Genomic DNA, 13,336 nt, shown 5'->3' with positions numbered 1-13,336 from the left:
AGATAATGATGATAATAAAAAATTTTATATAAAAACACGAGAAACACAGTATGGTTTGTGTATGATTCGCATGGCTCCTCTATTTGCTAGTCAGCCACGACTCGAAAAAAGTAAGAAAATAACAACACTATAATTTTTAATGCTAAAAACGAAAACAATGTATTACTCTAAATAAACTAATGAAAATATTTAATTAATTTTTCAGTATGCAAAGATTGGGAGAACGAGTTTCTTCCTTCAGGCTTTACAAAATATACATTTATTAGCAATGGAAAAGATTCAGTTAATGAATTACATGAAAAAGCAAATGATCTAGAATACCTAATGAATTTCTGTGGAAGAAAATTAACTTATTTAAATGTAAAAAAGTATCCTATTTCTCAAATAATGCCAATAATCAATGCTAATTGTCCAAATCTTGAGACCCTTTATATTAAATTCAAAGAAATAATGAGTCAAGATTTTGAAAATTGTTTTTCTAATATGTTTCACCTTAAAACACTGACGATTGTTTGGGAATGTAAAAATTCAACTCTACCAATGACTTTAGCCAAGTCATTTGAAAAAATTCGTAAAACCTTGAGAGTTTTATATCTTCTATGTACTTTAGAAAGAAGTGATATTTTCTCACCAGATTCATTGGCTTTGGTAAGTTTAAATTTTTAATAAGTATTATATATTATAAAAAAAAAATTTAATTTTTAATAAATTATTTATTCATCTATTTTTCAGGTATTTCCTCGACTAACCGGTTTGAATTGTTTAACTATACGTAATTTTGAACTAAGTCAACTTTTCCTCCAGTCGATAGGTGAAATAAAAAATTTGGCTGATCTAAGATTACACCCATTTTGGCCGAAAAAACATCCTATGTTTGATACAAAAATCAATATGTATCCAATTGGGAATTTACAAAATCTCGAGAAGTTACGGATTGATTGTGATTATGGTGTTGAAGATGAATTTTTGACTAATCTTTGTAATAATGCTAAAAAACTAAGGAATTTACAAATAGTTGGCACACATATAACTGATATTGGTATGAGAGCAATTGATAATTTACAAGAATTAGTAAATTTTAATCTTGGTTTGCGAACAGAAACAAATGAATTAATCACTGATGAATCAATTCAATGTTTATTCAATAAAAAATTGACGTTCATAAAGATATTAAATTGCATTAAAATCACTGATAAAGGGGTATCTAAACTTGTTGAAAATTTACCAAATTTATATAGTTTATATATTACAAATACTGATGGAACTGTCATTAGAATATATAAATTAAAAAATCATGGTGAAAAACCACTAATTGTATATGATGATAAGCCATGTGGTGACTATTATTAAATAATCAGTGGAATCAAATATTTTTTTTTTTTCATAGTCTATAGAGTTGAATAAATAAAGAAACTATTATATTAAATTAATAAATAACAATAAAAAATGTATTAATTTAAATATTTACTTGCAATTAATTTATTTTTATTCATTTCTCATTTCTTCAATAAATATATATAAAAATATTTAAAAAAAAAACTTTAAATTGTCTAGTTACTTATTTTAATATTTAACATTATGTTAATTTATTTCTATTTTTATTAAATAAATAAGCAAGGTCATTATACAACAGTAGAAAAACATTTGTGAGTTTGTTAACAAACAGTTTTGATGAAAAGAAAAAAAAAAAAAAACAATTTAGCAAGATGGTAACACAAGAAGAAAAGGTACATAAATTTTATTCAAATATTTTATATTTTCTAAATTAATTTCAGTATTTTGTTTTTTATATTTTTTTTCAGTCAAAACAATTTTTTCACTCGTTGTTTTAAAATCAGCTGGTGATATAGCACCAAGTGGAAATGTTGTTACACTTTTTTGTAATAAACTACCTGTTTCGTCCAAAGCATCCCAGACATCCAAATTATCCAAGTGTAACGACATTATTTATTGAAACCTTTTTTCTATTATAAAAACAAGACTTTTATTATGTAGTTTATATTGTTACATTTGATTAAAATCATTTCATTAATAATATTAAAGTAATTAAATAATTAATTATCCTCGTATTTATATTATTATTATTAATTCAAACAAAATAAATTACCAGTTTATATTTAAATTGGCTAACAATCACTGGATAATTTGTTATTGACAATTGAGCATTTGTTTATTGTTGTTAATTTTTTTTGTTTACAATTTTAGATAGACAACAAAAACACTACCCAGATAACCACATACCAGTAATCTACTGGTAGATACCGGTAATTTTCATTGGAAATCTACCAGTAAGACCTACCAGTAATCTACTGGTAGATAACTGGTAGGAACTACCGGTAATTCCTACAAGTAACCTACCAGTAGATTACTGGTAGTTCTTACTGGTAGATTACTGGTAGAAGATACCGGAAAGACTTACCAGTAATCTACCGGTAGTTTACTGGTAGTTTCTGCCAGTCAATTTATTCGCAGTTTGAAAACTAAAGATTTAGCTATTAATTGTATCAATATCAATATATGCTCGGTGACACAAAATAAATTCAAAGCATGATGATTGAACGTGAAATAAATGTAGAAACATATATAGTTTTGTGATGAATATATAATTTTATAAATAAATTTTTTGAATAAAATCTACATGAATAAATATATTGTATATTTTGATGAAAATTTTATAACATGGATTAAATATAATATAATTAATAGAACAGAAAAATTAATAATTTTTTGTAATGTTTTTTTTTTTTTTAAATGTTGATCTATGCTGCTCCGGCTGTTTTAGGTTTTTAACCCCTACGATTTTTGGTACTTTTGAATGCACATTGCATGAATTTGTTGAACTCTTCATCTGTAGGCTGACGTTGTCTAAAAATACGTGAAACAGCTTCTGAAAAACCAAAGAAGGGTGCTCAAATATTATTTTCTTTATTATTAATACATATGTAATATTTTTTTTTATAACAAAAACTTCCAAGGAGAAGCAGTAGCTAAAGAATTAATTTTGCCAGGAAAATTATGTTTTAAGCAACATTAATTTCTTAGCTACATCTTCTCCTTAGTAATCCATTTATCTGTAAATAAAACACATAGAATTTTATTATTTATTAATTTTATTATTTATTAAATTCCATGTGTTTTAGGACGAGCAGTAGCTAAGTAAAAGATGTAGCTAAGGAATTAATGTGACTAAGGAATTAATGTTGCCAAAGAATTATATTTCAAGGAAATAATTCATTAGTCACATTAATTCCTTAGCTACATCTTTTCCTTAGCTACTGCTTTTCCTTAGCTACTGCTTTTCCTTGGACATTTGTATTTTCAAAAAATAAATTTACATGTATTTTATTTATAAAATAAATAAAAAATGTCCAAGGAAAAGCAGTAGCTAAGGAAAAGATGTAGCTAAGGAATTAATGTGACTAAGGAATTAATGTTGCCAAAGAATTATATTTCAAGGAAATAATTCATTAGTCACATTAATTCCTTAGCTACATCTTTTCCTTAGCTACTGCTTTTCCTTAGCTACTGCTTTTCCTGACATTTGTATTTTCAAAAAATAAATTTACATGTATTTTATTTATAAAATAAATAAAAATGCAGTATTAAAAGATGTAGCTAAGGAATTATCAGACTAAGGAATTAATGTTGCCAAAGAATTATATTTCAAGGAATAATTCATTAGTCACATAATTCCTTAGCAACATCTTTTCCTTAGCTACTGCTTTTCCTTGACATTTGTATTTTAAAAATAAATTTACATGTATTTTATTTATAAATAATAGGTGTTCAGTGAGTATAGTTATGAATTAATGTTGCCAAAGAATTATATTTCAAGAAAATAATTCATTAGTCACATTAATTCCTTAGCTACATCTTTTCCTTAGCTACTGCTTTTCCTTGGACATTTGTATTTTAAAAAAAAAAATTTACATGTATTTTATTTATAAAATAAATAAAAAATGTCCAAGGAAAAGCAGTAGCTAAGGAATTAATGTGACTAAGGAATTAATGTTGCCAAAGAATTATATTTCAAGGAAATAATTCATTAGTCACATTAATTCCTTAGCTACATCTTTTCCTTAGCTACTGCTTTTCCTTGGACATTTGTATTTTTAAAAAATAAATTTACATGTATTTTATTTATAAAATAAATAAAAAAATTATGAAAGCAGTAGCTGGAAAAAGATGTAGCTAAGGAATTAATGTGACTAAGGAATTAATGTTGCCAAAGAATTATATTTCAAGGAAATAATTCATTAGTCACATTAATTCCTTAGCTACATCTTTTCCTTAGCAAAATCTTTTCCTTAGCTACTGCTTTTTCTTGGACAATTGTATTTTTAAAAAATAAATTTACATGTATTTTATTTATAAAATAATAGCAAAGTTCAGTGAGTAGTTATGAAAGATGTAGCTGTTGGGACTAAGGAATTAATGTTGCCAAAGAATTATATTTCAAGGAAATAATTCATTAGCCACATTAATTCCTTAGCTACATCTTTTCCTTAGCTACTGCTTTTCCTTAGCTACTGCTTTTCCTTGGACATTTGTATTTTTAAAAAATAAATTTACATGTATTTCATTTATAAAATAAATAAAAATAAGTTATGAAAGCAGTAGTTGAAGATGTAGCTAAGGAATTAATGTGACTAAGGAATTAATGTTGCCAAAGAATTATATTTCAAGGAAATAATTCATTAGTCACATTAATTCCTTAGCTACATCTTTTCCTTAGCAACATCTTTTCCTTAGCTACTGCTTTTTCTTGGACAATTGTATTTTTAAAAAATAAATTTACATGTATTTTATTTATAAAATAAATAAAAAATGTCCAAGGAGAAGCAGTAGCTAAGGAAAAGATGTAGCTAAGGAATTAATGTGACTAAGGAATTAATGTTGCCAAAGAATTATATTTCAAGGAAATAATTCATTAGTCACATTAATTCCTTAGCTACATCTTTTCCTTAGCTACTGCTTTTCCTTAGCTACTGCTTTTCCTTGGACATTTGTATTTTTAAAAAATAAATTTACATGTATTTTATTTATAAAATAAATAAAAAATGTTCAAGGAAAAGCAGTAGCTAAGGAAAAGATGTAGCTAAGGAATTAATGTGACTAAGGAATTAATGTTGCCAAAGAATTATATTTCAAGGAAATAATTAATTAGTCGCATTAATTCCTTAGCTACATCTTTTCCTTAGCAACATCTTTTCCTTAGCTACTGCTTTTCCTTGGACATTTGTATTTTTAAAAAATAAATTTACATGTATTTTATTTATAAAATAAATAAAAAATGTCCAAGGAAAAGCAGTAGCTAAAGAAAAGATGTAGCTAAGGAATTAATGTGACTAAGGAATTAATGTTGCCAAAGAATTATATTTCAAGAAAATAATTCATTAGTCACATTAATTCCTTAGCTACATCTTTTCCTTAGCTACTGCTTTTCCTTAGCTACTGCTTTTCCTTGGACATTTATATTTTTAAAAAATAAATTTACATGTATTTTATTTATAAAATAAATAAAAAATGTCCAAGGAAAAGCAGTAGCTAAGGAAAATGAAGCTAAGGAATTATAGACTAAGGAATTAATGTTGCCAAAGAATTATATTTCAAGGAAATAATTCATTAGTCACATTAATTCCTTAGCTACATCTTTTCCTTAGCAACATCTTTTCCTTAGCTACTGCTTTTCCTTGGACATTTGTATTTTTAAAAAATAAATTTACATGTATTTTATTTATAAAATAAATAAAAAATGTCCAAGGAAAAGCAGTAGATAAGGAAGATGTAGCTATGAATTATGTGACTAAGGAATAATGTTGCCAAAGAATTATATTTCAAGAAAATAATTCATTAGTCACATTAATTCTTAGCTACATCTTTTCCTTAGCTACTGTTTTCCTTGACATTTGTATTTTTAAAAATAAATTTACATGTATTTTATTTATAAAATAAATAAAATGTCCATGAAAGCAGTAGCTAAGGAAAAGATGTAGCTAGAAATTAATGTGACTAAGGAATTAATGTTGCCAAGAATTATATTTCAAGGAAATAATTCATTAGTCACATTAATTCCTTAGCTACATCTTTCCTTAGCTACTGCTTTTCCTTGGACATTTGTATTTTTAAAATAAATTTACATGTATTTTATTTATAAAATAAAAAATGTCCGGAAAAGAGTAGAGTAGAAAAGATGTAGTTATGACTAATGTAACTATGAATTAATGTTGCCAAAGAATTATATTTCAAGAAAATAATTCATTAGCCACATAATTCCTTAGCTACATCTTTTCTATTACTGTTTTTCCTTAGCTACTGCTTTTCCTTGACATTTGTATTTTAAAATAAATTTACATGTATTTCATTTATAAAATAAATAAAAATGTTCAAGGAAAGCAGTAGCTATGAAAAGATGTAGCTAAGGAATTAATGACTAAGGAATTAATGTTGCCAGAATTATATTTCAAGGAAATAATTCATTAGTCACATTAATCCTTAGTTACATCTTTCTTATTACTGCTTTTCCTTGGACATTTGTATTTAAAAAATAAATTTACATGTATTTTATTTATAAAATAAATAAAAATGTCCAAGGAAAAGCAGTAGCTAGTGAAAAGATGTAGTTATGAATTAGTAACTAAGGAATTGAGGTTGCCAAAGAATTATATTTCAAGGAAATAATTCATTAGTCACATTAATTCCTTAGCTACATCTTTTCCTTAGCTACATCTTTTCCTTAGCTACTGCTTTTCCTTGGACATTTGTATTTTTAAAAAATAAATTTACATGTATTTCATTTATAAAATAAATAAAAAATGTTCAAAGAAAAGCAGTAGCTAAGAAATTGATGTACCTAAGGAATTAATGTTGCCAAAGAATTATATTTCAAGGAAATAATTCATTAGTCACATTAATTCCTTAGCTACATCTTTTCCTTAGCAACATCTTTTCCTTAGCTACTGCTTTTCCTTGGACATTTGTATTTTTAAAAAATAAATTTACATGTATTTTATTTATAAAATAATGTCCAGAGCAGTAGTTAATGAAAGATGTAGCTAAGGAATTAATGTGACTAAGGAATTAATGTTGCCAAAGAATTATATTTCAAGGAAATAATTCATTAGTCACATTAATTCCTTAGCTACATCTTTTCCTTAGCTACTGCTTTTCCTTAGCTACTGCTTTTCCTTGGACATTTGTATTTTTAAAAAATAAATTTACATGTATTTTATTTATAAAATAAATAAAAAATGTCCAAGGAAAAGCAGTAGCTAAGGAAAAGATGTAGCTATGAATTATGTGACTAAGGAATTAATGTTACATAGAATTATATTTCAAGGAAATAATTCATTAGTCACATTAATTCCTTAGCTACATCTTTTCCTTAGCTACTGCTTTTCCTTAGCTACTGCTTTTCCTTGGACATTTGTATTTTCAAAAAATAAATTTACATGTATTTTATTTATAAAATAAATAAAAAATGTCCAAGGAAAAGCAGTAGCTAAGGAAAAGATGTAGCTAAGGAATTAAGGTTGCCAAGAAATTATCTTTTAAGCAATTAATTTGGCCTAAAACATAATTTTTTGGCAACCTTAATTTTTTAGCTACATCTTTTCGTTAGCTACTGCTTGTTCTTGCGATTTTTATTTTTGTGATGACTAAAAAATATATTTCATTTTTCGAAAATAAAAATCCCAAGGAAAAGATGTAGCTAAGGAAAAGATATAGCTAAGAAATTAATGTGGCCAGAAAAATTATGTTTAAAGCAACTTCAATTCCTTAGCTACATTTTTTCCTTAGCTACATCTTTTTCTTAGACATATTTATCCTTTAAAAATTAAATTACATGTACTTTATTTATTAAATAAATGAATTTATATATAGGACAAGCAGTAGCTAAGGAAAAAATGTAGCTCAGGAATCAATGTGGCTAGAAAAATTATGTTTTAAGCAACATTAATACCTCAGCTACATCTTCTTCTGGGACATTTTTGTTTTAAAAAAAATAAATTTTTTTAGCTGCATTTATACTTTAGCTGTATGCCGTAAAATATTAATTTATTCAATAATATTATTACAATTAAGGGTGATATTTATTACCGCAAATACTCTGATGCTGAGGCTTTCGGGTTTATCAAAATGATTTACCAGTAATCTACCAGTAGACTACTGGTAGTTGATACCAGTAATTTTTTACTTGAATTTTACTGGTAGATTACTGGTAGTTCCTACTGGTAGTATCTACCAGTAGAATTCCAGTAATATACTGGTTGGAAATTACTGGTAGGAGCTACCAGTTATCTACCAGTAGTATTTACTGGTAAGCTACCAGTAAATTACCGGTAGCATATAATCCTACCAGTTGTGGTTATCTGGGTAGCGCTATATTTTTTTTACATGTACTAAATTGAACGGCCATTTTTTATACGGCGATAAAGTGGAAAACTTTTCGATTGAGACCTAAACTCAACTGAAATCTCAATTCGCCGTTAAAAAACGCGGCTTTTTCTGCTGTTCCCTCTCTAAGAGAGTGATTGAGATGAATAATTGTAAACAAAAAATTAAATTGTTATAAAATTTATTGATTATAATTTAAACAAATGATGCAATCATGTATGTAAAGTCAATGGTTTTGGATGGATTTAAATCCTATGGTAAACGAATTGAAATAAATTGTTTTGATATCTAAAGAGTTTAATGCAATAACTGGTTTAAATGGTAGTGGAAAATCAAATGTACTTGATGCAATATGTTTTGTACTTGGTATTACAACCCTTGGTCAGGTAAATAATTATAAAAATATATATTTATTAAATGATAGATCAATTATTATGATAATGGAAAAATAAATTGTGGTTATAACATCACTTAAAGCATGAGAATAAAAATAACCAAAAGATTAATATTTGATATGAATATTGATGATATTATTGTTGTTGTTGTTGTTGATCTAATAAATAATAATTAATTAATAATATTTCAGGCACGTGCAACGTCTCTTCAAGAGCTCGTTTACAAATCAGGTCATGCTGGCATAAAAAAAGCAACAGTCAGCATTACATTTGACAATTCCAACAAAGATGGATCACCAATTGGTTATGAACATTACGACGAAATAACAGTAACACGTCAAATTGTTATTGATGGAAAAAATAAATACTTGATTAATGGTACAAATGTACCAAATAAACGTGTACATGATATGTTTTGTTCAGTTCAATTGAATGTTAATAATCCTCATTTCTTAACAATGCAAGGACGTATAACAAAAGTACTCAATATGAAACCACTTGAAATATTATCAATGATTGAAGAAGCTGCTAGTACACGTTTGTATCAAGAAAAAAAAGATGAAGCAATGAAAACAATAGCAAAAAAAAATAATCGTTTAAAAGAAATTGAAGCAATATTAAATGAAGAAATTGGACCAAAATTAGTTAAACTCAAAGAAGAAAGAGCACAATTTGTTGAATTTCAACGTGTTGAACGTAAACTTGAACATTGTCGTAAAATTGTTGTTGCATATCGTTATGTAACAGCTTTACAATCAAGTGAAGATGCTAAAAATTCAGTTAAACTTGCATCTGATAATGTTGATTCAAAAAAAAAATCAATAACTGATGGACAAGAAGAAATTTAATTAATTGAAGTTAAAATAAGTGATTTATCAAAATTACTTGATAAAGAAAAAGGTGATGTACTTGATGAACTTGAACGTAAATTAAAAGAATTAGAAAAAAATCATAGTAAACTTGTTGCTGAATCAAATTCAAATATGGAAAATATAAAAGCAGAAGAAAAAAATATAATACAATTAAAAAAAAATTTAACAGATGATAAAACTGCATATGATGATAAAAAAAATGAATTAAATAATGTTGGTGGTTTATTTGAAAAACTAAGAAAAAAAAATGATGAAGATGCTGCATCTGTTATAGCAGCACAAGAACGTTTACAAAAAATAACTGCTGGTTTATTAGAAACAGATACTGGTGAAAATGCAACACTTGAACAACAATTAATGAATGCAAAACGTAATGCAACAACAGCTGATACTGAAGTTAAACAATGTGAAATGGGATTAAAATTTTCAAAAGAACAATTATCATTAAAACAAAAAGAAACTAAAACAAATGATACTGATTATCAACGTGACAATAAAGATCTTGAATTGAAAGAAAAACAATTAAAAACATTGACAAATGAATTAAAGAAGTTAAATTACGAAGATGGTAGTTTAGAAATTTTAAAAGATGAAAAACGTAATTTAATAAATGAAATTGATAATTTAAAAGAAAATATTGATCAATTTACATCACGTTATCCACAATTGAGATTTAATTATCAATCCAAGTCCTAATTTTAATAGAGATTCAGTGAAGGGTCTTGTATGTACATTGTTACGTTTAAAAGATAAAAAAACAGCATATGCACTTGATGTTGCTGCTGGTAATCGTTTGTATAATGTTATTGTTGATACTGAAAAAACATCAAAAGCATTATTACAAAATGGACAATTACAACAACGTGTTACAATGATACCACTTAATAAAATATCTGGTTCATCAATTGATGAAAGAACAATTCAATATGCTGAAAAATTAGTTGGTAACGATAATGTACAATCAGCATTATCACTCATTGATTATCCACCATATTTAAAACCAGCAATGTCATGGATATTTGGAAGGTATTTGTTTGTAAAGATATGAATGTTGCTAAAAAAATTGCATTCAATGATAAAATAATGAAAAAATGTGTTACACTTGAGGGTGATAGTTGTGATCCATCTGGTACATTATCTGGTGGTGCACCATCAAAAACAAGATCAATATTATTAAAAATGGATGATTATAATTCAATGATTGAAGAGCTTAAAATTAAAGAAAAGCAACTACAATAAATTAATGATAAAATTAAAAATTTAAATAATATTGCTGATAATTATGCTGGGTTGAAACAACAACTTGGTTTACGTACACATGAAGTTAATTTATTACGCCAAAGACTTGAACAAACATCATATCATAAATTAACTGAACAAATGGCAGCAGCAAAATTACTTGCTATTGAAAGTAATAAAAAAGCTAGTCAAATTGAAGAACAATTGAAGGATCCAACAAATATACGTGAAAAACAATTAAAAGATGTTGAAAATCAACTTAAATTATGTCAAAAAAAATCTGAAAAATCACGTGAAGCATGGCGAAAGCATGAACAAGATTCTGAAACATTGAATCTTGAAATAAAAGATTTAGAAAATTCAATTAAAACTGGACAAGAAAAATTACAAAAAGCTGAAGAACAATTAAATAGCCTAAATGAAAAATCAGTTAATTTTAATGAATTATTAGAACAAACAAAGCTAAATGTCACTGATTATACTGATAAAATAAAAAATCAAAAAACCATAATCCAACAACAAAATAAAAAAATTCATAAATTAACAAATAAAATTGATGATATTACAAAACAAACACGTGAATTTGAGCTTGAAACTTTGTTAAAGAAACTATTATATTAAAAATATCAAAAAAAAAAAAAAAAAAAACTATTTAAATTGTCTAGTTACATATTTTAATATTTAAGATTAGGTTGATATATTTCTAGTTTTATTTGAAAATAAGCAAGGTCATCATACAACAGTACAAAAACATTGGTGAGTTTGTCAACAAACAGTTTTGATAAATTAGACAAAAAAAAAAAAAAAAAAAAACCACATGGCCACATGGTTAAGGAAAAAACATTTAGGCTGTCTTATTTATAATCAAGTTTTCTGTTGTGAGGTATGCTATTTGAAATATATATATAAAAAAACATCTAAATATTGATGTTAATTGTTTTGGCACGTTATTTTTTGTCATTTGATTAAATTTAAATCACAATTATTTGATAATAATCAAAAAAAATTTGACATCAGCACCACAATTTTCAAGACAAACAAGTACACCAATGCAAACACCAGTTGTTAAAAAAAATGATTCACCAACAACATCATCATCATCATCATCATCACCAGCGTCATTTGACACAAACACAAATAATAAATTAATTATACAGGTAACATCACTATCAATTATTGATGATACAAAATCTGAATCAATTGATACATCAAATAAATTAAAAATAAATGATGAAACATCATTAAAATCAATATTAATACGTGATGATGATTCCAAGTATTCATCTAAATATAAAACTGAAAGAAAATTATCATCAATGGAAGAATTAGATGAAACAAGTGATATGGATTTGACTGATTCTCGTGAAAGTGTATTGCCATTGGCAAATAAATCTGATGGAACAAGTGAAAGTGATATGGATTTAACAGATCCATTTAATGGAGTTTTAATATCAGAATCAAAAGATGTCACATCACCAATTAATACTGTCAATCAAAGTGTAATCAAAGATTCAGAAAAAAAAGTTAGATTTATAGATCAATACAATGAATCAATTGATAATGTAGATGAAAAAAATAAAAGTTTAATAAATAATACGAATGATGAAGATGAAGATGATTATTTTGATGATAAATTACAATCATTTGAATCATCTCTTCTACGTTTTCCAGTTGTTGAAGATACAATACCCATTGATTTACCAGCTAAAAGAGGTGAACCAGGTGATTTTGATTTTGATAATAAATTTGATGCTAATGATGGTAATTTTTTTTTATTATTTAAATAATCAATTTGTTGTTGTTGTTGTGCATGGTAATTTGATGTTGATGGTGAAACATATGGATTAACACATATTGTAATGTGCCAATTCAATTTTTTAAAATAAATGTTAGTCGTCGTAAATTAATAATTAATATATCAAATGGTTTAATTATTAATAATATATTAGATATTGATGCATCTTAAAAAAAAAAATTGAAACAATTACAATAAGGCGTTCTGATTAACTTCAAGCATTTAAGTATCCAATATTTTAAAAAATTTAAATTTAAAAATTTTTTGAAAAATTAAAAATGAGTTTAAAAACCAGAAAATTTGATGTAATGTTAATGATATTAAAAAATTAAATTGTTTGTGATGTTGATATTGATGAATCACTTGTATTTAAATAACTTGAAGAACTTTTATGTTTATCAGAATGTTTGGAGCCTAGGATAATTAATATTATTTATTTTTTTTGTGTTAAATAAAATTAAAATTGTTTAAATTTATAATACATACTTGATTTTTTAATTTCTTTTTACTATTCAACCAGTTTTCCTAAAAATTCCATTAAAAAAAAATCAATTCGACTATTAAAAAATCTTGTTTTACAGACAAAAAAAAAACTATAAATTTATTATTTTATTTTTAATATATAAATTGATTTTTTT

The 13,336-nt window shown here is 25.6% G+C and overlaps 1 protein-coding gene and 1 pseudogene across 1 annotated transcript; both read left to right on the top strand.

Moving 5' to 3' along the window:
* Positions 1-211: 211 nt before the first annotated feature.
* On the top strand, positions 212-1,461 carry LOC122849006. Its single transcript, XM_044147514.1, has 2 exons — positions 212-648; positions 733-1,461. The coding sequence occupies exons 1-2, from the start codon at positions 325-327 to the stop codon at positions 1,348-1,350; spliced, it is 942 nt and encodes a 313-aa protein (XP_044003449.1). The 5' UTR covers positions 212-324; the 3' UTR covers positions 1,351-1,461.
* Positions 1,462-8,611: 7,150 nt separating this feature from the next.
* Positions 8,612-11,524, top strand: LOC122849478 (annotated as a pseudogene).
* Positions 11,525-13,336: the final 1,812 nt, after the last annotated feature.

Source organism: Aphidius gifuensis, linkage group LG2 (assembly GCF_014905175.1).
Source record: "Aphidius gifuensis isolate YNYX2018 linkage group LG2, ASM1490517v1, whole genome shotgun sequence".
Taxonomy (NCBI): Eukaryota; Metazoa; Arthropoda; class Insecta; order Hymenoptera; family Braconidae; genus Aphidius; species Aphidius gifuensis.
This window is presented reverse-complemented; position numbering and strand designations above follow the sequence as displayed.